Source organism: Podarcis raffonei, chromosome 12, assembly GCF_027172205.1.
Source record: "Podarcis raffonei isolate rPodRaf1 chromosome 12, rPodRaf1.pri, whole genome shotgun sequence".
Taxonomy (NCBI): Eukaryota; Metazoa; Chordata; class Lepidosauria; order Squamata; family Lacertidae; genus Podarcis; species Podarcis raffonei.
Window position 1 is genome coordinate 21034984 of NC_070613.1, and position 26222 is coordinate 21061205.

General features: G+C 44.1%; 2 protein-coding genes across 10 annotated transcripts in view; one reads left to right on the forward strand and one right to left on the reverse strand.

The window, feature by feature from the left end:
* Nucleotides 1-7332, forward strand: part of ABI1 (abl interactor 1) — a 100704-nt gene extending 93372 nt beyond the window's left edge. For all 9 annotated transcript variants that reach the window (XM_053410120.1, XM_053410121.1, XM_053410113.1 and 6 more), the window contains 2 exons: nt 2046-2231; nt 4684-7332. In XM_053410120.1, the coding sequence (XP_053266095.1) occupies nt 2046-2231; nt 4684-4859 (362 nt within the window). In that variant the 3' untranslated portion in view covers nt 4860-7332. The remainder of the gene's footprint in view (nt 1-2045; nt 2232-4683) is intronic.
* PDSS1 (decaprenyl diphosphate synthase subunit 1) lies at nt 7131-25677 on the reverse strand. Its single transcript, XM_053410111.1, has 11 exons — nt 25075-25677; nt 19865-19929; nt 17687-17807; nt 17432-17562; nt 15194-15335; nt 11853-11964; nt 11649-11758; nt 9806-9886; nt 9095-9208; nt 8560-8640; nt 7131-7610 (listed from the first exon to the last, which is right to left on the reverse strand). The coding sequence occupies exons 1-11, from the start codon at nt 25660-25662 to the stop codon at nt 7470-7472; spliced, it is 1686 nt and encodes a 561-aa protein (XP_053266086.1). The 5' UTR covers nt 25663-25677; the 3' UTR covers nt 7131-7469.
* Nucleotides 25678-26222: the final 545 nt, after the last annotated feature.

Below are 26222 nucleotides of genomic sequence, written 5' to 3' on the forward strand. Positions count from 1 at the left end.
AAACGATTTGGCATTAGTGCCATTTAAAAATTTGACCACTTAAAATCTCAGTAATTAAATGAAAGGGGCATTGAGACTTCAGTTTATTATATGCCTTATTTGGTTTCTCTTCATTATATGCTAGCTTGAATTTGGGGTGTTTCGTAAAACACGCAGAGGTATCATTAGTGATATCACTGTATCTGCTGAAAAGGTTTTTTTTCAGGGAAAGGGAGGTTCTGATTTAAAAGCACATGTCAATACTGAGGCTCTTTTGTGTAATGAAGATTTTCATTAGCTGGACAAAACCAAGAATGCTCTATTCTGAATGAGCATTATATTTTGTTCTTAAGCTAAAGAAAATTGTGGAATGGGCATCGTTTCTCTTTAAACCCCCTGTGCCAGTTCCATATGAAAGGGATCCAGTCCGGAAAATGTTACAGTTTCATGTGCATGTCTGTCTCTCGTGCTAAACGGATTGGACCAATAAATTATGGGGTGTAAGCCGTTGGGAACGTTGTCTAGTCTTGCATTGGAAAAGCTGTTGTATTGCAGCAAACACATCCATTTCAGTGTGGATTTTGCGGCAGACGTTCCCAGAGGAACGATGGGCCTATTGTCAACAACAACAACAGCTTATACTACTGCTTACCTACTGAAGTCAGATTCTGAACAGGGTTTAGATTTTGGAGCCCTGCAGTTCCAGCACCTGTTGCCCATCCAGATGCCTTCAGGATGCTCGCAAGCAAGGCATGGAAGCGGTGACCCTCTAGCAGCTGGTATTCTGAAGTATTTGGCACAACAGCAGTTGGGCAGGGGAAAAAAATTATTATTATTATTATTAATTATTTATATCCCACAATCTTGTCACCCGGAGCCCCAATCTTTGTGCGCTCATGCTAAGCCATGATTAAGCTTAGTGTTACGTGAGAACTGAGCCGCAGCCACTTTGTTGTGAAATTCTCTTACTCAGAATGGCATCTGTTTGTGCATGGTGGGGTACATGATTGAGAATATGCAGGATTCTCTCCCTGCAGGGTTAGTCTGCAGCACTGCAATGAGGCTCCATAGAGAGTAGGTAGCCATTCACCTTCTTATTAGAGGATGAAAGTGCAGGAGCTCATCTTGCACGTTTACTGAGACAGGCCTCTCTTCTGGAGACTGGAGTGGGTCCAGAAGAGGGTGACGGGTCTGGAAACCCAAGTCCTATGAGGACTTTGAAAGAGCTGTGTATGTCTAGCCTGGAGAAGAGGGAAATTAGGGGGCAGATGTGATGGCGGTCTTCAAATACCCGAAGGGCTGGAGCACAGAAGATGATCAGACTTGTTCTCTGGTGCGCTATAGGGCAGGCAGGACTAGAACAAATGGGTAGGAACTGTAGGGTAGCAGATTTCAGCTAAAGTGTAAGAGAAACCTCCTATCAAGAAGATACTTGCTCAGCAGTGGAACACCCTGTCTTGGGAGATGGGTGCTTCACTGGAGGTATTTAAGCAGATGCTGGACAACATCTGGTAGGCATGAAATGATGCCTTGCAGATGCTGCACAAATGACCGCCAAGGTCTGCGTCAGGCTCTTGATTCTAACTCCGTCCTTGATTCTGTTCTTCTTATCGACATCAGTGAATGCTAAAGGGGGATATAACCAAGCCAGGACTCTTAGCGATGGCTCTTTCTCTGTTTTTCAGGTACTTTGCTAACCCAGAGCAAAAATAACAAAATTGTCTTGAGCCCACACACGATATGCTTGATAATGGGCTGCAATATTCAGCAGCCCTTGGAATGTGTAGCTATTGAGTGAATACCCTTCCTGTTCTCCGTTAGCGTGCTGCTTATGATGCCTTGGAGTGTCTGTGTGGAAAACGGCACCTGTTGTTACCTGGCTGCTAGTAACCTGCAAAGCCCATCTATCATAGCATTTTAACACGCAGAGCTTTTGTTTCTAATCTGTGCATGCTACGGGTAGTGCATGCTGTTAGCATCTGATAGAAGATGTGGTTCCCTGATCATGTGTTTACTTCCATTTGCACGAAACCTAACAGAGGTCTTCTTTTCCACTGACTTTCTAGTTGCTGACAGTCCAACTCCACCTCCGCCGCCGCCTCCCGATGAGATGCCCATGTTTGATGACTCCCCGCCGCCGCCACCTCCGCCACCTGTGGATTATGAAGATGAGGAGGCTGCAGTCGTGCAGTACAATGACCCGTATGCAGACGGCGATCCGGCTTGGGCACCTAAAAGCTATATTGAGAAAGGTAATGGGCGAACACTATTGTGCCTGCAGCAGATCAGCCCTTTAACAGCAAGGCTAAAAACAAGAGGCTTAACCTCCAAATCCCAATTTCGCTGCAAACATGCCGTGCATCCCTGTATGAAGCCTTATTCTCACAGCCTCAATATATCCCCCTTCTCCACCCCATCTGCAAATCTGCAGTATGGGGGACAATAATATTGACCTATCTTATAGGGTTGTTTATACAAATTACTGAGATGATGTTATACCAAGGGAAGCACTGCGTAGAACGCATTGCAGCAATCCATTTTTTAAGTCACCTGAACTACTGTGGTCATGCTCTCCCAGTCCACAAACGGCATTTCTAGCTAGCTGCTGAGGCTACCTGGGCACCCAGTGACAAAGCGGGTTCCAGAAGCACCCCCAAACGGTGTACCTGTTCCTTCAGATGAACTTCAGTCTTGTCTTGGGCAGACAATGGATAAGTTTCTTGGGTGGGGGAACCAATCACCCACAGTGTCTCCTATCTGGGGATAAAATAGTGCCCTGTGGCACCCCATAGCATAAATGCCGGGGATCTGAAAAGCACTCCCCCAGTGCTGCCCTCTGGATTTGGTCATGAACTATTGCAGCACAGTGTCCCCAATATCTTTTCCACAGAGCAGGTCCAGGAAGTTATCATGGTCAGTGGTACTGAAAGCTGCAGTGAGCTCAAGAAGCTCTGCTCTCTGCAGATGTCATCCATCAGGGTGACTTAAGGGTGGCTCAGTCCCATGGCCAGGCTGGAACCCAGATTGGAGTAGATCTAAATAATCTGTTCTGTTTGAAATGTGTCACCATAGCTGTGCTTAGGTGCTTGTCTGAACACATTAAGGGTTAAGTGGAGAAGGGGGCAGAGGCACCCACTCTTTAGATCTTTGTCTGATTAGTGCAAAGGTTTGAAGATGTTTTCAAAGCATGTTTATCTCCACATGCTTAGAAACTGACTTCATGATCAGAAGCCTTTGTCTATTATCTCTGACAATTCTTGGAGAACAGGTGAGAGGAGAACAGACTGGAGGCGGGCAAATGTTGTCTCCATCTTCAAAGGGGGGGCGGGGAGGAAGACCCAGGTAACTAACAACCAGTGAGCTTGACATCAATACCAAGAAAGGTGCTAGAACAGAGAATTCAACAGTTGGCCTGTGAGCATTTAGAAAAGGATGCTGTGATTCCTAAGACCCAGCATGGTTTTTTTTCAAGAATTAGTCATGCCAGACCAATCTGATTTCTTCTTTTGATGGAATTACAAACTTGGTGGATCAGGGAAATTTCAGTAAGGCTTTTGACAAAGTCCATTTTACCAGCGGGGAAGCTGGTAAAATGTGGGTTGAACGAGGTAACTGTTAAGTGGATTTGACTGGCCGAACCCAAAGAGTACTCATTAATGGTTCCTTGTCATCCTGGAAAAAAGTGACAAGTGGGGTGCTGCAGGGTTGTCCTGGGCCCATTGTTGTTTAACGTCTTTATAAATGACTTGGTTGAAGGAATTGAGGGGATGCTCATTAAATTTGCAGATGACACCAAACTGGGAGGGTTAGCTCATGCTGCAGAAGACAGAATCAGAATTCAAAATGACCTTAACAGATTGGAGAACTGGGCGCAAGCTAACAAAATGAAACTGTCTTGCGTCATGTTTGCCAATGTAGCTCGGTAGATAGTTCAGTTGGTAAAGGTAAAGGGACCCCTGACCATTAGGTCCAGTCGTGGCCGACTCTAGGGTTGCGGTGCTCATCTCGCTTTATTGGCCGAGGGAGCTGGCGTACAGCTTCCGGGTCATGTGACCAGCATGACTAAGCCGCTTCTGGCGAACCAGAGCAGCGCACGGAAACGCCGTTTACCTTCCCGGCGGAGCGGCACCTATTTATCTACTTGCACTTTGACGTGCTTTCGAACTGCTAGGTTGGCAGGAGCAGGGACCGAGCAATGGGAGCTCACCCCGTTGCAGGGATTTGAACCACCGACCTTCTGATCAGCAAGGTTTAACCCACAGCGCCACCCGCGTCCCTAGTTCAGTTGGTAGGAGACTCTTAATCTCAGGGTCATGGGTTTGAGAACCATGTTGGGCAAAAGGTTCCTGCATTGCAGGGGGTTGGACTAGATGACCCTTGTGGTACCTTTCCATTTCTACAATTCTATGTCCTTTGACTTGCCACCACTTCCCAAGGCATCAGACAGGTTTTCAGTACCGGGGATTGAATTTGGGACTTTGTATTAGAGAGATTGCATTATGATTAGAATACAGAAGATTCAATTTAAATGTCAGGTTAGTCTTTTTCATGTTGCCATTATCATACGCCTGCCCTTTTTGTAATTTTGGTTTGCAAGTTAGATTTGGAAGTGGCTGAATTAGCAATATAGCCCCTACCCCAACTTCACGTGCCTTTGTGACTCACTTACAGGAAAGTAATTTTGTCTCTCTCCCCAATTCCCAGTTGTTGCCATATATGACTACACAAAGGACAAGGATGATGAGCTGTCATTCATGGAGGGTGCAATCATTTATGTTATAAAGAAGAATGATGACGGCTGGTATGAAGGAGTTTGCAACAGAGTGACTGGCCTGTTTCCTGGAAACTATGTTGAGTCAATCATGCACTATGCGGATTAAGTTCTCTCTTCAGGTCAGGTCTTATTCAATCATGCCATAATTATTTACAAAGGGTAACTAAAAGGTTAACAATTGTCTTAATGCTCTTTAAAATGTGCCCATCCTTTCAGGCCATACTATTTAAATGGTATGATTGAATGTTCATCTGTAAGCATTTGTCTCTGCAGAGTTTGTAAAACGAGCAACTGTTTATTACTGATTATGCTTATTTACTTATGCATTGTTGATTTTTATGACCAGCCTAAATATTCTGGGGAAGTAGGGTATATAATATTTAATGACTCATGATTCAAATTGTGCCATTATTTTCTTTTTTCAGTGCAGCATGGTAAACTAACAACTATGTTAGACTAACATTAAATCTGATTGAAAAGTCTGATAGTGCTGGTCATTTACCTTTGTTTAGACTCTTGCTCATCCTCAAACTATAGTATTTGTTTAAAAGCATGCATACAAACTTATGTATTGAATTATACTTTTTTCTCTCCAAAAAATCCAAGATGCTTCCAATTTGTTGTAATCTTTTGCCTGGAGTACTCTTTCACAAAACCTATTCCAATTAGTCCATTTGAGTCTCTCAGGTGTCCATATGAATCAAAGATGGGTGGTCTTATGATGTATGTGTAATTTGTACCTGAGTTTTTTATGAGTAAATTTGCATTGAATTTTTCCATTCATAAATACATAAGTGAACCAAAGGTCTTGTCCATTAATTTGTTGGCTTGCCTTGCAAAGCAATACTAAAACATTGACTTGGCAAAAATCCCCCCGCCCCTTATAAGCAGGGACAATTTTGATGCAAGTGCAAAACTTAACATCCTCCAAGATAGGAAACCAAGTTTCTGCAAGCTCATGATGCGTAAAATTACACAAAACTATTTGGCTTCATTCATTGCAACAGTGAGTGATAACTGCTAGATACTTGCAACTAATGTCTCTTGTTACTCTTTTAAACAGAGGATCACAGTGCTAAAAGGCTTATAGGGGAGTTTGCAGAGTAAAGGAGGCCTGGGCCTGGGAAATTGCATTAACATCTCTTCTGATAGTTCTTGGATGCTAGACTTAGCTGGGGACTGACACGCAACAGAAATCTGTGACTAGTCCCAGCTATCCACATATGACCAGAGCTGTCCAGGCTGATAGTGCTGATTTAGCATTAGATGGGCAACGTCATGCCATCTAATTGCATCTTTGGCACTACAGCTGCAACACCAGGAATTAACAATGCATTCTTCCCTCCACCCAGTAGTCTTTTACTCTGGCAGTGGAGCTTCCTTAGGGGTGATTGCCTTTACCAGCTAGGGTGACTGTGGTTATTAAATGAAGCCACTTGGCCCTGGTTATGAGGCTACCAAGTTTTGTTCTCCGATCTTAACACATTCCACAACATGCAGAGTTGTGAGGAAACTTATCACAAATCACTGTCCTATCGGCCACCTCACTTAAAACGTGGAAGGTTGCATGTCCTGCTAAGATGACGTTGTAGCACTGAAGGGATTTGCTACTGACTTGTCCACATCACTGTATTTAAAGACGGTTGCTGCCACAGCCATCCACAAAATACAAGCAGCATGTGAGCCCAGGTGGAGGCAGATACTACAGGAGAGATGATCCTGGTCCAGGTGTCCTACTGAAAGGAGCTAATCATATCCGCTCACGTAGGGAAGGACATGAGCAGTCACAGCCTACTTTGCTCTTCTAAGAAAGCAACACATGCACTTTGACACCTCCATTTTGAGCACAACGTCAGGTGACTTTTTTTGGTCTCTTTGTACAAAACTTGTATTACTTAGATAATCTAAGGCAGATTATGATTTAGTAAGGGATTTTTTTTTTACTGTATGTAGTAAAGATTTATTTGGACTGAACTGTCTTAATGGGTATTAAAATTAAATGATGAAAGAGCAGGTTTACTGGCTGTTCGAGTGGTTACAGTTGTTTTCTAGTGTGGCATAAAATACTGAAGCATCCCTTGCCGCCTTACCTTAAACAAACCTAACTATATTAAATGCTTTCTTGCCTTTTCCTAATTGTTAATCTGTTATTTCTGAGATCAGTTAGCAATCCGTAAAACCTATCTGTATTCCCTTTATAAATTGGAACATCTTAAAATTGTATATAACCTGTTTATTTACAAAAAATATGTGCAGTCTTTTTATAATAAACCATACTCCTTTAATATTCTTGGTACTCTGAAACTAATAGGCAATTAGATCATTCTTAAGGTATCTTTCTTATACTCCCAGCACACACCAAGGCGTTTTGCAAAAGTGATTTTCAACACGTTGATTGTATTTATTCATTGTGGCCTTGGGTGTCAATATTGAACAATGTAAACAGTGCCCATGACAAAAACAGGAACCCCCCACCCATTAAAAATACAGGCACAAGGCATTGCTACCAGTTTAACAGACTGATCTTGTTTCATCATTTTTGTATGGCTTCCTTCAATAAAACATTTTTACTTCATAAACCTAGTTATATTTATTTCAGTGAGGATAACTTAAATTTTGGTAACTGCACTGGAAGCAAGCCAAGATGTTTCACCATGTAGATTTAGGCACAGTCTGGTAAATATCTCCTTCATTGCAACTCATCCTGGCAGCTGTGTCATTTGTCTCGGGCGATGACTATTTCTGCTAGTTGAATGAGGGCATCTCTTTCAGGGGATGGTCTGAGCTTGCTGATCTCTGTCATTGCTTTATGGCAGTAGCGCTGGGCGAGGTAGGTTGTTTGCTGCACGCCATGACTCTAAAAAAGAAAAAGTAAAACACCCAAAGACTTTTAAGTGGAGAAGTTAGGAGGCCATGGGATCTTTCTTGCTCCCTCTTTTCTGTCAGATTTTGAAATTGATTCTAGAACATAAATTTTAGCAAAGGTGTTTTTAGAACTGTCCAAAACCACCATTCTGCAGAGCTCAAGGGCTCTGTAGGTTCGATGCTAGGGATTGAATCTGGGACCTTTTGCATCTCCAGAACCAACTGGGATAAACCTGCTGCCAGCAAGCCTGGAGAGCCACTGCCAGTGTAGACAATGTTAAGTTAGATGGACCAATGGTCAGATTTGCCATAAGGCAGCTTTTCTATGCTCCAAGCAGTTTAAAAGCTGAGGGACAAGCAAATACGCTGTCTGAATGTGCTCGATTACCTCTACACTCCTCCAAGGTGGTTATCTGTACTTAACGCTTCAAGTAAATACATCTAGATTACAACAGAGCTGAATGCACCGGAAAGGAGAAGCACAAAAACTAATTTACACCAATGCTTACTGGACAGAACGTATCATGCTCACATTTTCTGCATTAAGTGTTCTGACTTAAGTGAACAGGTCGTGTTCTCCATAGGAGGTTAATGGTGAAAATCTGTTCTTGCAGACAGTCACCTTATTGAAATATTTATACCCTGCTCAAGATAGCTCACAACGAATATTAAAACACGGGGCTTACTAAAACTTCTGAAGTTCGTGTTTAAGTTGTTGGAGAAAACCACACATATCATTGATTGGTGATACCCAATATAAATGTGCTTTGTAAAATGAAGTGTTAAGAGTAAAGGCTAGAATCCTACATCAGGGCTTCAAAAATAACCATAAAACTTAATTCCAGATGAATTCCTATTAACTAAATCTATTGTACTGAACGTTATTGTCTAACAGTATTAGATACGTGTATGAGCTAGTGTTTATTTTAGTCTGGTCTTACCTGTAATACATACTCCCGGGCACGTTCAATGTCTCCTGGCAAACTGAATCGCCTCATTATCATGGCATTAATTTCTGGAAACTGAGAAGGAGAAAAACATGTAACTTCCCCCAAAATGCAAGAGCTTAGCAAGCAATAGGAGAGACGAACTACCTATTATCTTTTCTCACCTATAAACATCTCACAAGCATTTTTATGAAAAGGCAGGCATATGGCTTGAACAAGGTAACATGAAACGCTTCCACCCCTACTCGTCCTTAAATAGTGGTACCTCGGGTTAAGAACTTAATTCATTCTGGAGGTCCATTCTTAACCTGAGGTACCACTTTAGCTAATGGGGCCTGCCGCTGTGCTGCTGCCACGCGATTTCTATTCTCATCCTGAAGCAAAGTTCTTAACCCGAGGTACTATTTCTGGGTTAGCGGAGTCTGGAACCTGAAGCGTCTGTAACCCGAGGTACCACTGTAGATGTCTCTCAAGTAGCCAGCAGTACAAGTTTAACTTGGGGTGAAGACAGTATCTTTATTAATCCTACCTGCTGACAAGCAAATAAGACAGGACCAGTGGCTATACCAAGCTTAAGGTCTGCTGACGTTGGCTTTCCCAGCTGATCAGAACAGGATGTAAAATCCAGCACGTCATCTATCAACTGCAAACAAACAGACACACGTTGAGACCAGTTAACAAGGATCTTAGAATTAGTTCATAACAATTATAATAATGGTATCCAGCTTTCAATTCTTTTCTGCCTGCTGAACAGGGGACAGTCTAAGCTTGCTGATCTTACTACTTTATGGCACTGGCCCCAGTCATTTGTTGTCTCACAAGTCTGAAAGCTAGTTTCTTAGCCTATTTCCTTAGTATCTCTATATACCAGGGATGTCAAACTGGTCAACCGGTCGATCCCCGGATGATCTTGTTCGATCACGGGGTCCCTATTGATCTGCAGCAGCGATGAGCAATGGAGTGGAAGTCCCTCCCCCTCCCCACTGCTATTGCTCTTTTCTTCTGGTGTTTGAAATTGGTATTTAGCTGACAAGTTAGAAAATGAAAGTAGTCTTCACTGCTGCGTCGTCGTTCTAGGTGAGTGATGTCCCCCCCCCATAAAGCTAAGCTTTCCCCCTCCCTAAAAAAGCTCAACCGCTTTGGCTGCTCCCCCCCCCCCATGGGTAGATCACTTCCAGAATTTTTATACTGGGAGTAGATCGCAGTCTCTTGGGAGCTGGACGTGCCTGCTATATAGTACCTGAAATGCTATCCCGAGGTTTCTTCCATATTGGTATGCAATCTCATGCACCTCTGGATCAGGGCAGCCTAGAATGGAAACCTGAAAGGGAAACACAAAAGAATTATCTCATTAGCATCCACTGTTTGTATATGCAGCACATTAACAGTAAACAACTGAAGAGAGAAGACAGGCTGCACTGTTGACCACCCCCAGTCCCTGTTTATACACCCAGGCACGTACAAACTAGACCTCTTTAAAAGAACACAAGGCCCATCTGAACTACAGCATTAAATATATATATATCTCTGAATTTAGATTGGATATATCAAATATTCATCATGGCCAAACTTCATTGCATGCACAGGGCTTGGAGTCTCCGAGATACAGAATGATGGGCTGCAAACTGATTGTTTGCCAATTACTAATGCAATGGCAGCCATGTCATTTGAGGCAACTCTGGTCCCAGCAATTGCCAGCAACTCGAGAGCAATTTCTTCTCCACAAAAAGGGCAGAGTTAAATTCGCAAAACACCATGTAAAAAGTGGACACGACTGTCAAATAGGTGATTGTTTCATGTGAAGTCTGCCTGAGGCAGCCATTATCTGCACTGAAGCTGCTACAAGCTGGTCTTCACGTGTGTGTGTGTGTGTGTGTGTGTGTGTGTGTGAGAGAGAGAGAGAGAGAGAGAGAGAGAGAGAGAGAGAGAGAGAGATGCTATAGTGATCATGTCTGATGTCCCTTGGGAAGCAATATATTCAGAAGACAGGTACATCATGTTAAATCCCACCCCCAATGCAAACAGTTGCATTAATTAACACATCTAGGACATAGAACTAGACTATACATTTAAAGCAATATTGGACCACTTTGAACAGAATCCTGGGAACAAGGTTTCACTGTTACATCATTGGGAACTGCTCTTGTGATGGGGCCAGAGTATAGGGGCACTGTGACAACTCGCAGCATCATTTTCAATCAATCCCTTTCTTAATAGTTCCCAATACTTGACTTTTTTTCACAGCTGCTGCACAAGAGCTGATGTTTTCAATGAACTATCCACCACTCAATATCACTATCATGGTTAGTCACTCCTTTATGTACAGACCTCATCGATGCATATAGGTGAAGTCAGGCATTTTTGTTCCAATGTGCATCACTCTATACACTTAAACAACCCTAGAGGTCTGCTAATAGCAGTAAGAACGAACAATACTAGGGAACTCTGCATCCTAGCTCAAGTGTCTCTGGTACAATTTAAGCAACAGCACAAATGAGTATCTGAAAGCAATATGGAAATCAGCCATTGTGACAAAGGAAGAGCCAAACCAGGATTTAAAATGCAGCTTTATACCCATTGAAGTTTTGGCAATATATTATTTGGACGTTTTAGGCTGCAGTCCTAACTCCACCCACTTGGGAATAAGCCCCACTGAATTCAACAGGACTCATGTCTGCTCAGAACTGCACTTTAAGTTAGGAAGTCTTCCAAAATAGATGCATAGAAAGAAAGAAAGAAAGAAAGAAAGAAAGAAAGAAAGAAAGATGACATTACAACAAGGAATGGCAAAGTACAGCAGCCACCAATGACCAATGGCACTAGCCATCAAGACATCGGTTTTTTTAGTGTCCTCCTTTGACTCATTTCCTAATATTGTGAGACTGAGATAAGCAAAGAGTGCTAAGTTACTGATGTGCTTCACTTCTTTCAGCATGAGACACACTGGAGAGGCTTCCAGGACTTTGGGCCCCTTAAGCCTGAAGAGCTAGTAAGAGAAAGCTGTGAAAAGGCTGCACCCCCCCCCAAGTTTCCCACTGGTGCATCATGGTATATGAACAAGAAGAAAGATGGAACGTACATACTGCTTTACAGCTGTTTGCTATAAGACTCGCAGTCTTCTTAAAGGTCTTTTCGAGGTAGTGAGCAAATCTCTCGTTTTCGTTTTCTTTGGAACCCATCTGAAGAAATTCGCCTAAAAAAAGATGAAGAGCCCAACACTGTCATTCAGCTGCTGCCTAGACAAAAATGTCTTAGTTGCTTCTAGAGATTTTGCTAAAATGCCTTACCGTGCACCAGATCCTCAATCACACATGTTATCACAGAAACAATGGTTGCGCTTCCAATACGTGCTAATGCTAAAGAGGCTGCAGAAAGGATGAAATCCCCAGCTAGGACTGCCTGGAAAGGAAGAATTTGCTTTTAAGAGAGAAGCAGCATACATACAATACTGAAACGGTTTTCTCTTTAATGCAGCAGGAGGGGCGGGGGAAGAGAGGCGTTTTCAATTTACAGTCATTTTTGTGTGATTTATTTTTTTCTCCGGATTTATTCAAAGGTATTCCCTTTACAGATACCTGAATGAGAGTGAAGTCTTACCCTGGCACCAAAAAGATGTCGGTGTCGGTGCCAAGCAGGCCTGAATAGCAAGAGCATTTCACAGGTGTGGGGGCCACCACTGAAAAGCCTCTCCACGTTGCTGCGCCTCTGAGCCTCTCTTGGCACTAGACAACTCTTGTAATATCCAGCTATATTCTTGATGGGAGAAGCAGTCAGTCAGATGTTTTGGTCCCAAGCCATATAAGGCTATATAAAAGGGGTAGGGAACCTTTTCTGGGTAGTGGGCCAGATTGTTATCCCTGGCAGGGCTGCCCCTGTCAGTCACTATGATGGCAAGTGATGTGCTTTGAAGTCCCAATTGCTGGGACCTTCAATGCTGTTTGAAAGACTTTTGCTATTGGAAAGGGCTTTCAGACTACACTCCTGTTTGATCCTCTGGAAGCTCAAATGGGAGCAGGTGCGGGGAGGGGAACTGTCCTGACAATACTTTGAAAAGGCAGGTGTTTTTCCTCAGGTGATCAGGAGGACAGAGAAAGAAACCCGCCTTCTGGAAGGACCGGCTACTCGCAGGGAATCGCCTGCATAGCTGATCCTTTTAAAAGGTAGCTGCTTCCCAAAGGGATGCTTGCTTTGGCTGCCCATGCCTGTTCCCAGGACGGGACAGGCACACACAGTGAAACTGAGTTCCTTGGAGGCTGCTGCACACTGCTTTTTCAACTTCCAATTTCAAAAGTTCAAAGAGCAGTGCTAGGCAAAGGAAGTGGTTTCGACACACTCTTGCCACCCACCAGCAGAGGAACAATCAGGAGCCTACTTGAAGCTTCTGAGAGTTCATTTTAAACCCTGCCCTTATCTGTCCTAATAAGGTGGGGGTGCCGTTCCTCTAACAGTCTGGCAGGCTAAAGAAGCCTGGGGGGAAGCCTGATGTGCCAAGATTGGCCAGCGGGCAAGAGGTGCTCCACTGCTGCTTCACAGCTTAAAACTAGCACTTTGAATTGGGTCCAAAAAGGTGTAAGCAGCAGCTGCAGTTGTGCTAATACTGGTGTGATATGGTCCACATCAGCAGCAGCCTGGCGACTGCCCTCTGCACCAACTGTGGTTTCCAAACAGCCTTCCAGGGCAACCTGCGGGTGCATTGCAGTAATTAACCTAGAGATTACCACAGTATAGGTCACTGGAGCCAAGCTATCCCTGTCCAGATATGGGTATAGCTGGGCCAACAGTTCAAGATGGTAGAAGGCACCACACACAATGGCTGCTCAAGGGACAGAACAGAACCTCCAAGTCAGGAGTCTGCTATTATGCTCGCTAGCAGTGTAAAGAGAGGTCAGCTCAGCTGCTGCATATGATGATTTTATTATTTATTTGAAAAGTCATCCTGCCCTTTCTGCCAAAGGAGCCCAGAGCAGCAGACAAAAAAACCAATACAAGCATTTAATCAAAAAGAAACAATAAAATATCCCCAACAGCTAAATAATTTCAAGGCTGCCACGAACAATAACTTTCAGCCATCATATTTATTACTTGAAATGCCAAGTACAGCTTTTAATTGTTCAGACAAAGATAATTTTCCATGGCTGCTTTCGCTTACAGAAGTTGAAGGACAGGGCTAAGTCCACGTCATTCTCATGCCTCCAAACCAGCTGTATGCAGATGAGGAGGCCCAGCCCAGCCAGATCAACAGGTGTGCTTACCAAGTCAATGGGGCCTGAAAGAGCATCGGTGTCAGTTACGCACATGAAGCACCATTGCTGGATTAGATTAAATTGGAACCAGCAGGTGCACCATTAAGATGTGCTCCTTTCTTTCCCGCTGGCTATCAGGGAAGATTGTGACACAAACACAGCAAGATCTCGGCTCAAAGAACCCCTTTTATTAACCTAAACACATAAATATCTGAACTGTCCTTCCTGCTCTGTTATCTTGTCTCGTCTCCCCACTACTACTGCAATTCCCACCCATAATTCTAGCTCACGTGTTTCAAGAATTCAAGGAAAGTGGAAGAGGTGAGTGGGCAGCAGGGCTGTAACAAACTGGGGCCAAAAGACAAAGGGTGGGGAGGACATTCTGCAGAAGGAGGTGCTGGATCGGGCATGGTGTCAATGTGGTGCCCTCCAGATGTTGGTGGACCAGTTTCCATCACCCTTGATCACTGGCCATATTTTCTGGCCACTGGGAGTTGCAGTCCAACAACATCTGGAGGGAACTGTGTTGCCCACTCCTGGATAAATTGGTTCCCCCCCCCCCCCATCACTCCACCCACAAGATAAGGAAAGGGACACTCCAAGAATTCAAGGTATTTGCCCAGACGGGTTATTTTATCAGCTTCTCTTCAGATAATTTCCTGTTTTTCCAGCCTTCTGCTAAACCTGCTTCTCGGGACTAATTCAAAGATTCCATTTTCAGGAAAGTACGATGGGGCACCTCTTGCACACACACCCGACTTAAGTGTCAAAAGGTCCTGGGAGAATATCTCAAACTATGCTGCAAAATATTTAAGCTTGGTTAGAACTACTGCTGTGTTTGTCCCAGAGAATGATCATATCCAGATTATTGCTTGGGCTCTACCCAGTAAAAGTTAAGCATTTTGACGTCCCATTGATCTCTATGGGATAGTGAGAGACATGTGCTTAAATATCTCCTATTGGAATGAATGGGAGCTTAAAGTGCTTAACTATGTGGAAAGTTAAAAGCTCTGAATGTGACCTTTTATATGATCAGCTTTTGTTGGCAAATTAGGAGGCAGGCCTCAGGGTGCACAGAACACTTTTGCCACTTCATTTCAGGAAGTGCTCAACTTTGGCTAGACTATGCCGTATGCAGAACAAACGTATTTAATTTTGCATGCCAAGTGTTCTGTGCAATTCAAAAGCATGCAAGCAATTAACATAAACTGTTGCAAATAAAAAACACCCGTAATTATTTAATCTTAAAAGCAATAGATAAAACCTGCCTCGTTTGCTTTAGTCATTCTCACAGCCTGTATACTTTCCCTACAACTTCCCATGTAAACATCCCTCCAAATACAAAATAAAAATAAAAATCACTGCATCGCTACAAACACACTCACCTTCCTTTCCCCCCAAATGTGATTGACTGTTTGTTTTCCTCTCCGTGAATTTGCATCATCAATAACGTCATCGTGAAGGAGAGTAGCTGTATGGATCATTTCTGTAATTACTGCTATAGAACGCTGGCTTGCCTGTACTTCCCTAAAATCGGAGTGAAAGAGACAGCGGAAGCTGAGCAAACCAAACACGCTAGGACACGTTCACCAGTTCAGGAAAATGCAGTTTTGGATAGCAATGACTCGTTCTGCATTTGTGACAAATCGTTTGAAATTCAGTGTCTCTGTAGTTCACTTCCTCATCCAAACTTAATCCAATTCTTCTCCAGCGGCATCAGGCGGTTGGTTTTTATGAGCAGGTATGGGGAAGTCAGAAGTTATTATGATCATCATCATCATCAGACCACCTTCCTTACAGGCTGTCTTGGGTGTTAAGATCAGCAGAGGGGCCCCTGCCCTAAGAATTTTTTTGGGGGGGTGGGGTGGCTCAGGAGAGCATTCCTTCCCTATAGAAGGGCACCTGGGTAATAAATTGAATAATAATTTACAGAAATACACAGCGGTGCAGGAAAAACGCATGAAGATAAATTATTCCCTCTTATATGGAACATAAGAACTTGGTAAGCTAATGAAGCAAACTTGAAATTATTTATTCATAAAACACAGGAAATCAGTTTTTTACAGAAGGTTGGGCTGGCAACTAAACTAGCTTTTAAAAGGGATTATATATACCAGCTTTCCTCAACCTGGTACCCTCCAGATATTTTTAATGACCACTTCCATTAGCCCCAGCTTGCATGGCCATTTGGGCTGGGGCTGATGGGAGTTGCAGTCCAAAACTTTGGAGAGCACCAGGCTGGGGAAGACTGAGACAGCATATATTGTTGAATATTAGCGATGGAAGCAAAAAATGGAGCTCTCATGTTCCATGGCAATATGCCTCCAGGTGACAGGAGCAAAGAGACAGCTATCTCCACCAACCTCTGCTAAAAGTTTCCCTGCAGAATCCAGCTGACCACAACAGAAACAGAACCCAGTGCTAGATTATCTAAAGATCCACTTCGAACATTTTGTCAGTGAAATTTAAAACTCTTGGCCAGTGAATTTCCCAGAGCACCAACGGCAGCACTAAGGGGACAAGATATTAACTTGTCCTACTGAAACCCACGCAAAAAAAACCCCAAAAAAACAAACAAAGCAAAAACCTTTCTATGGCCAAAAGCTATAAAGTGGGCATCAAGTCAGCCTGTGGCTGTGATCCTTACCCCACTTACTTGGGAGTAAGCCCTGCTGAATTCTATGGGACTTACTCCCAAATTGACATGGTTAGGACAGCGCTGTAAGGGCTAAGTTTTATTCAGAGAAGACCCATTGAAACTAATGAACATGATTAAAGGTAAAGGGACCCTTGACCATTAGGTCCAGCCACGGATGACTCTGGGGTTGCACGCTCATCTTGTTCTATAGGTCGAGGGAGCAGACGTTTGTCCGCAGACAGTTTTTCCGGGTCATGTGGCCAGCAGTGCATGGAAACATCATTTACATTCCCACCGGAGCCTATTTATCTACTTGCACTTGACGTGCTTTCGAACTGCTAGGTTGGCAGGAGCAGGGACCGAGCAATGGGAGCTCACCCCATTGTGGGGATTCGAACTGCCGACCTTCCGATCAGCAAGCCCTAGGCTCTGTGGTTTAGACCACAGCGCCTAAGTTGGGTCTATTACTTACAGTAGGTCCACTCCGAGCAATACCACTGTAAATCCCACACTTCCTTTCCTTGCCATATGGCCACTTTAGACTCACCTGGAGCTGTGCCTGCTGCTCCTTCCCTCGCTTTTTATACCAGTTTCCTAATGTGTCACATATGAGTGTGCCAAAAAACAATGGGAGCAACTCCTCTGCCACACTACAATTTGGGGCAAAGGTTTGCCCATACTATGCTCAATGCTGTGGACACTTTGTGCCAACAACTCTAGATATTTATATATTGGGCTAATGGAATTCTGGCCTTTTCCTTTCTTGTTTTTAGAAAGAAATTGAGGGGAAGAAGGGGGACAGTGGCAGCCTTTGCAATGCTGTGTACAGTTTGGGAAAGATATTGAAAAATGCATAAATTGTGCAGTTGCAAACATGCTGCTTAACTCCTGCTGTTATTGCTAGGGGGTGACTTTTTTTTTTTTTGAGCCAAGGAAAGTGGATTTGAAATTGTAAGAACTTTAAAAATAAAGGTTAGGTATTTACCCGGAGTTATTATGATGAAAATTGCATGCTCTAGCCATTAGCACCACAATCATTGGTCGAAAAGCCTTCCCTTTGCCATCAAAGTAATATTCACACATTTCCTTCAGTTCTGTAGTAGATACCCATAATTCCTGTAAACAAACAAAAATGCAGTTTTAAAGCTGAGCAGTAAGTCTGGAAATAGTTTGATGCAATGTTATGCCTCTTTGGAAGAGAGATTACAGCCCTTCACACCAGACACCAAAGAGCCCTTACCTTTTTAATATCTTCATAGAGATTATTCAAGTCTTTGCTTCCCAGTTTAAAAGGATCCTTATATTTTTCATCACTAACCGCTGTACCACAGCTGTACAATCGCAGCGTTGTGTGGTGAAACCTGGGGATAGTATTATTTGAAAGAATTTAGAGAGGTAAAATACAGGTTGGATTTGTGTTTCATTTTACAGAGCATACAAAATACTGGCCTGATTTGCATGTCATGCTAAGCCAAAGCTAAAGCATAGTTTATTAAACAAACCATGCTTAAAATCACAAGTTGCCCCAGATGATTTGTTTTCTAACTTCTCACCTACTTTGTACTTGCCACCCTATATCCCAAAAGCCTTTGCAGCACCTTGTACTGGTGTTCATGTCTCTATGCCCATTCCTACTGGGCAGCTGCAAGAGCAGAGGTAGGGAAATTGTCCCCGAGTTCTGTGCCTGCTCTCATGCATAACAGAGTCCCACCCAAATTTCACAGTGGTTTTTTAAACCTTTCCTTTCTTAAACTTTTATCCCTGCACCTGCCACCTCAACATCACTCTGTTACATTACCCCATCACTCCTCTCCTTAGATGGTACTCAAATTAGCCACTGAACTTAATGGGTTTCACTTCTGAGTAGACAAACGCTGTAATGTGGATATAGGAGAGGGCAGGAAAGAAAATAGTGTTTTAAAAGGGGTGGGGGGTGGGAGATAATCCCCTAATTGGCTTCTGGTGGGGGGAGAGCGTAAGATAAATTTGTTGAGGGCAGATTGTAGTTTAACAAGCTGAGGTTTTGGCTGAAATATTTTTTCTTACTTTCAGAACATTTCTACAAGCTCCTTTAGACAGCTGTAACCTGTAAAATGCTATCAACAGGCTTTCAAACAGTAAAAATTTGAGATTGCAGCAAAGGTGGGGCAGGACAAAACAGAGGTCTCATTTAAGATTTCATCTGCACTATGTGCTAGAGCTATGGCGTGATAGTTTTTTTTCCCTTTTTTGGTGTGTACACATAAATAATTACAATAAAAATAGCACAGCACCAGCCCTTTCATTAAAAGCAGTCAGTTTCCAGACATCTAGTTTGGTGGTCAAAAGATATGGATTTATTGTCTTGCTTTATTACACCCTACACCATAAATGGTAATTATAGACTAATGAATATTTGCTGCAATCAAGGCACTCAATATGTAATTGAGTATCTGGTACCACTCTAGTTCATTTTGTTTACGTGGAACTTGTGCATGCAAGCCAGCCTATTTAAGCTTATAGTGCAGGAGCAGTGGGCCCATATTGTACCCACACTAATCTTGTGGCAAGTGTGGAAGAATTCTTGCAGCAGCTTGTTCCCAATAACTCAAACAGTATTCAGAAGAGGACAGCTGGGCAATAAATCTCAGGAACACGGATACAGCCTGTACTCTGTCACCCAGAAGTGAAGACATGTTTGGAACACGCAACTAGGTATGCAGAAAGACTTGCTGTGCACTTAAGAAATGTGGACTCTTCAGCAAGAGGTGAATGAGGTGAATACTGCAACTGGTGCACTTGATGGGGGCCTTCCCTTCAATATGTAACACTGGGATAAGAATCCCTACCAATCGGTAGCTGAGCCAGGGAAACTTCCTTCTCTTGATTCTGAAGTGACACATTTTACCTCAATCTAAGTATTGTTTCAACTTAAGGAGCATGTTATTGGCCTGACATTCCTACTGCACTTATTTACTATACCTTGCCACTGGTTCTTCAGCTTCCACTTAAAAACAGGAGTAAAGTCGCTTGGTGAAGCTTTTACATGTTCAAAGGCAAAGCAGGTTGCTGTCCTAGCAGGCTTGTGCAGGAGGACCTTTTAATAGGATATGCTCCAAATATGGTAGCTAACCAGCTCAAAGACGTTACAATATGCAAGGAGGAATTTGAAATCAAATCAGTGTTATGAAATAGAAGATGAACACTTATGTCGTATTAAACAAAGAGGAAGAGAGAAATAGCTTGATCCCATACCAGTTAGTTTATTGAATGTATAAATTGCTTCCCTGAACCTGCTTTGGTTATATTTTATCAACTTACAGCATTATATAGCTCATGATAGCACCCATAACTGTAGGACTTCTAAAAATATTCACCCAGGTTACCTAAAACCCACTCCTATATATGGTGCAATACAATGGCAAGGTCTTCAACTTACCGCCAAAATATACTACGAATTTTTAAAATGGATAGAGCCGAACTTCTCCCAAGAAAATCAGGTCTCTGTCCAGAGGAAAAAAGAAATGAAACATTAGTGAGCATACATTTACAAACCACATTTCACCTAACTTTTATTTTATTTTAGTTGAGTATTTATATTCTGCCTTCTACACTACTTAGGACATCTTACAGCATTCTAAATTATAATTTCATTAAAACAATGCAGAACGATTGCAAAAAGACAGTGCCAACAGTTAAAAGAAGTGTAAGAATATTGTCTAACTTGCAAGAGCCTCTTGGAAGAAAATGGTTTTCAATAACTGCAGGGGTGGAGGAGTGTGAGAGGGGACCAACCACACTTCATAGGGCAAGGTGTTCCATAGTCTGGGTGCAACCACTGAGAAGGCCCTTTCTCTTGTCCCACTCAGCTGTGCTTCCACCCTTGTGGTTGCAGACCCAGAAAAGATCCTCTACTTCTGATCTTAGGATTGAGATTGTTTCAGCCCCAAAACCTCTAATCATTTGTTTTACCAGATAAAATTGTGTGCCTGGCTCCACACCAGTGAGCTTCTTACCCATTTAAAGTCTGAGAAAAGGTTGAGACAATATTGGGGAGAATCCAGGACAGTATGGGAGGAAACAATCCCCAATCTATATAGGACTTAAGTCATTTAGGGTTTTAAAGATAATGACCAAACACTTTGAATTATGCCTGAAAGCAAGCAGGTAACCATTGCAACAGTCTCAGGATAGGTGCAATGTGATCCTGTGTTTGTAGCTACATTCTGGGTGAACAGAAGCTTCTGAAGCAAGGATTGTTGAAAGTTAGCACCATGTAGAGTGAGTTGCATTAATTCAACCTACATGCAACCAAGGCAAGTGATAATGTTGTCTTGTTTCCAAGGCTGCATTAATATGTGCCTTGCAAACAAGACAGCAATAGTTACTAGCCTGTCTGCCCATACATCTGTGAGACCTCAAAACCTAAAACAGAAAACCACACACAAACTAACCTTATTGAACTCTATTACACATGAATTCTTGCAGCATTTCCTTCTATAAGGAAAGTGTTATAAAAACAAAACCATAAAGTTTTGCAATTCCTTCCCTAAACTACTTTAAACTAGTTTAAGTCCACACCTCTTTTTTCTGATGCAAAGTGGTTTCTATTATGAGACTAATCCGAAAGCTGTTACACAAGCTCTGAGGTGGCCCAGACAAGAATTCAATAGCACAAAAGGCTCACAGCACAGAACTCTACTATGGGTCCCTCATCATATGAGGTGCATGGGATCATCCAGAGCAGGGTAGTTCAATGTGTGGCCCTCGTGGCCTTTTTTGGCGGCCCTCAGCAACATTTGATGCCCACCCCAGCTCTCATGCTGCCTTCCTAAAGCCAGATAAGTGAGGCCCAAGGCTTTGGGAAGGAGGTGTGAGGGCTCTGATAGGGTCCTAGAGTCCTTCTTCCACCTTTCCAAAGCCTAGTTAGTACTTTCCCATCTTTGGGAAGCAGGTAGGAAGGCTATAGGACCCTGACAGAGCCTCACCCTACCAAGGCAGCATACGGCCTGCAGGTTCTGTGTCAAAGGACCCACTTGGTATGAACAGTTGAGCCGCCCTGATCTAGAGCAGGCCTTTTTCCACACTGAGGTGCTAGAACATCCTTCCAGCTTTGCTGTCAGCCTTTGGTAGCAAGCAGCTTCATTTCAGAGGGCACTTGGGATTCTGAGCTGCTGTATTGGGGGTGGCTTTTTCTTCTGTATTATTATTTGTTAATTTGCTGTTTGTGGCTTGTTTAGATTTATACCTTTAATTATTATATTTAGCTCTTTTATGTTACTAGCTGCTGCCAAGTGCCTTTGCAGAATAGGCAGGATATTCATGTTTTTTGTTTTTTTTTAAGTAGAGGCATGTTCTTGTGTACTTAAGGTTAAGTTAAAAAAATTATTTAAAGCAGCCCTTACAACTGGCATTGGGAACCTCATGGCCTCCAAATATTGAAGACTACAACCCCATCATTCCTGACATGTTGTCTGGGGGCTGAAGATAGTTGGAGGCCAAACACATCTGGAGGGCCACAGGTTCCCCATACCTGCTTTAGAACCATGGGCTCCCCAAAGATTCTTTTAAGATAGATGCTTGGAGATCTTGGGAACAATCACTTAGAACCATTCTGCACAATCCTAAAAGCCTAAAAGCCTATTCATAACATCAGCAACATAACTGACATTCAACAAGGGTTCATCAGTTTGAATCAAACAGGAAACTATGACTGAATGCAAATGAAGTGCCAAAGTGGTGTAAGGTAAAGGTAAAGGACCCCTGGATGGTTAAGTCCAGTCAAAGGCGATTATGGGGTGCAGCACTCATCTCACTTTTCAAGCCGTGGGAGCCAGCGTTTGTTCTCAGACAGCTTTTCAGGCCATGTGGGCAGCATGACTAAACGCTTCTGACGCAAAGTGGTGTATAAGGAGAAGAAATGCTTGGCCCGAACATTCATTTCCATGGTTTATGAAGATACAATCATCTGAACAGAGCCAATGAATTGTACTTTCCCCCAAGCTCCAAGCCCATTCAACGGATGAGTATTGACTTGTTCACTGTTGTTCCTTCTCACAACTCAAAATCTATCACTCACACACTGCTACCAATATTCTGAAGGGCTTTATAATGCATCTTGCATAAAAGCACAGCAAATTGTGGGGCAATAATTTCACTCCCTGTCCCCACTGAACAACTTCTTGAATATTGCACAGGCAGCCAACTATTGCACAGATAAAAGGCTTCTATTCCAAGACCGCCATCTGAAAGGGACTTTACATTGGTGATGAATGGCCCAGCTGTTCTATGTATCCATGTTATCTGCACTGAGCATAGCCTACTGGCTCTTACTTATCCCACTGCTGGATCAGACACCCCACTGAAACACTGGTATTTGGGGAAACAGATTACCTGCGTGCCATCAGTTTACTGATGACACCAAGCTCTAAATCCTCATAGATTCCTACCTAGAAATTTCATACGGACAATTATCAAGCATGAGCTTTGAGCTCACACACTCTTCCTTCCCTCTCCCATTTGACCAAGAACAGTTCAGAAGCTTTAACTTCTGTTTGTAGCTTTAATCACTACTTTTGATTAACTTCTGGAATTGCAAATTATGGTTAACATAACTATGGTTTAACTATGGTTGGTTTTGAAAAGCCTACTTCAATCCATAGTTACTGAAGCTAGCTTGTTTACAGTTAAGATTAACCACAGTTCTGGGTCAAAATGACACGGCACCCTGGGAAACTGTTGAAGGTCATGGTAAAATCAGTATTTATTTATTTTTAAAAAATCAACAAGGTTACTAATTTTGCTATCATGTCTTTGAAGTCTCACCTGAAAGTGTGGAACCTCATGCTCACAAGGAAGGCTAATTACAGCCTTACAAAGAAAACCAAGAGTTGCCTTCCCAAATCTGGTGCCTGGCAAGTATCATGAACATCCCAGTCAGCTATGCTGCTTCTCTCTAAACAAAATTAAGAACAAAAGAAGAGCTTGCTGGATCAGGCCAAAGGCCAATCTAGTCCTGCATCCTGTTCTGACGGTGGCCAAGCAGACACCTATGGGAAGCTAGCAAGAAGGACCCAAGGACAACACTCTCCCCGCTTGTGTTTCTCAACAAGTGGCGTTCAGAGGCATACTGCTTTCAACAGCGGAGGAAATAGTAATCAAGCTGGTAGTCAGTGATAGCCTTAGCCTCTGTTATTTTGTCTAATCACTGAATTGTAGAGTTGGAAGGGACCCTGAGAGTTATCTAGTTCAACCCTTTGCAATGCAGGAATCTCAGCTAAAGCATCCATGACAGATGGCCATCCAACCTCTTACCGTATTTTTCGCTCTATAAGACGCACCCGACCATAAGACGAACCTAGTTTTTAGAGATGCTATGATGCTCATGTACTGCTTGTGGGACAGTGCTGGCCACTGTCTCTGCCCAGCGCCCCTTCAGCAAAGCGGGAGGAGGAACAGAAGGGGCTCCGTTCCTCCTCCCGCTTCGCAGGAGAGGCGCTGCGCAGCTCTCCCTCTCTGCACAGCGCCTCTCCTGAGAAGCGCCATTCGCTCCATAAGACGCACTCACATTTCCCCTTACTTTTTAGGAGGAAAAAAGTGTGTCTTATGGAGCAAAAAATACAGTAAGTCTTTTAAAGCCATCCAAGCTGGTGGCTATCTCAACAGCATAAATGAATGAAATAAAAACATTCCTCAGAATTGTAGAACCATATAGAGTTGGAAGGGGCCACGAGGATCATCGTGGTCTAGATTCATCTCTAGACCCAACCCCTTGCAATCCTGGAATCTTTTGCCCAATGTGGGGCTCAAACCCACAACCCTGGGATTAAGAGTCTCAAGCTCTGCAGACTGAGCTATCCCCTCAGGTTTGTGCTCGTTTTTTTAACTCCCTACCCCTACCTTTTCTTTTTTAAAAAACAGCCCCTATCTTTCCCAAGGTTTTGTGTACATGAAAATCCCATGCTGCCTCAACCCAAAATGTCCATCTGGTCAAGCATCAGTGACCAAAGCAGCCCAGAGTATGGAGGGCAAGAGAGCTACCCCATTGCCTTAAATATCTAGAGCCTTGGTTCGGGGCAATTTGATTTTTAAGGGGGGCAATTTGAGAATGAGTTATTTACAGTGAATGGCCTTTTAGGCTTCCTCCGTGTGAATAGGAGTTCACTTTTTGAATATATATTGGGGGGGGGATCAAGATTTTAGAGATGCTTAGGTGGGGCATGGCCAAAAACGGGTTTGTTATCACTGCTCTAGAGAGGGATACCCCTGAAGATGCAAATGCAGTTTAGCTCGCCTGGACAGTAGCCCCGGACAGATGCATCCTCCGCGGATTTGCCAAATCCCCTTGCAAAGCCCTCCAAGCCGGTGGCCATCATCCCTGCACCTCCTCGCAGCAAACGCAGCAGGAAGTCCTTTTCCTCAGTCCTGAATTTACTGCCCATCATTTTATGGAGTGTGAGGAGAGGTGAAAACACCACCACCAAAACCACCCCAATATTCTCCCTTTATTCCCTCGTCATTTTACGGACCCTTAAGCATCTTCTCTCCCCTCCCTGAACCTGAAAACGAAACAGCGCGGAGATCCCGCTAGCATTTCCTCACATTCATTCCGACGTGACCTCCATTCGCCCCGGCGCGCCGCCGACTTACCTCCGCCTTCCACGCGGGCGCCGCCGGCCCCACAGCCCGCCGCTGCCTTCCGGCGCCGTTAGCGGAGGAGCCCAAGGCCCGCCCGGAACCGGCGAGCCACGCCGCCCGCGAAGAGCCGGCGCAGCGACAGCAGCAGCGGTGCCACCAGCCCAAGGCCATGGCCGCGTCGTCCTCGGCGCCAGGCCTGCTTCTCCCGCCGCTGCTCAAGGGCCGCCTCCCCTCGCCGAGCAGCTGAGGCGACCCGGACGCGGAAATACCCGGCCTAGGCAGCGCGGCGGGAGATGGGCGAGAGAGGAAGGCTGCCCACGCCGCCCTCAGGCGCCGCCCCGGCCTGCAGCCCCGGAGCGAGGAGGGGGACGCTCCTGAGGGAGTGGCCGGCGGGGCAGAGGGCGGAGGGCCGCGCCTGCTGTGCGAGAAGGAGCCCGGCTTAGAGAGAGAAGGGGAGGAGGAAGGCCGCCTTGCTTCCCGCGTGTCTCTCCAGAAGAGCCGCCTCTGGTTTTGCCGCGTTTCCTCCTGCGCCTTTAAGCAGGTGCGGCCCAGGCAGAGGTCCCACAGGTGAAGTTGATGCCCCCTACATCCCTCGGGCATTTAAAGGTTCTTCCTTTGTGGCCATTGCCTTGTTCTTTACATCTGAGGACAAATAGGGACTTGTATTCCATATTTATTTCCCACAGGTGAAGTGGTCCTCGGGCTCCTGTGCTTTGGTGGCAGGAGGTGCTGATTCGCTCACTGAGTTTCTCCTGCCTTGTTGTGCAGAGAGCATCACAGAGCCTAGGATCAGAAGGTCGGCGGTTCGAATCCCCGTGACGGGGTGAGCTCCCGCTGCTCGGTCCCTGCTCCTTACAACCTAGCAGTTTGAAAGCACGTCAAAGTGCAAGTAGATAAATAGACGGGAAGGTAAACAGCGTTTCCGTGCGCTGCTCTGGTTCGCCAGAAGCGGCTTAGTCATGCTGGCCACATGACCCGGAAGCTGTACGCCGGCTCCCTCGGCCAATAAAGAGAGATGAGCGCCACAACCCCAGAGTTATCCGTGACTGGACCACATGGCTGGGTTTCCCCAGTCACTCTGGGCAGCTCCAACAGGATATTAAAAACAAAAAAAATTAAACACTGAAAACTTCCCTAAACAGGGCTGCCTTCAGATGTCT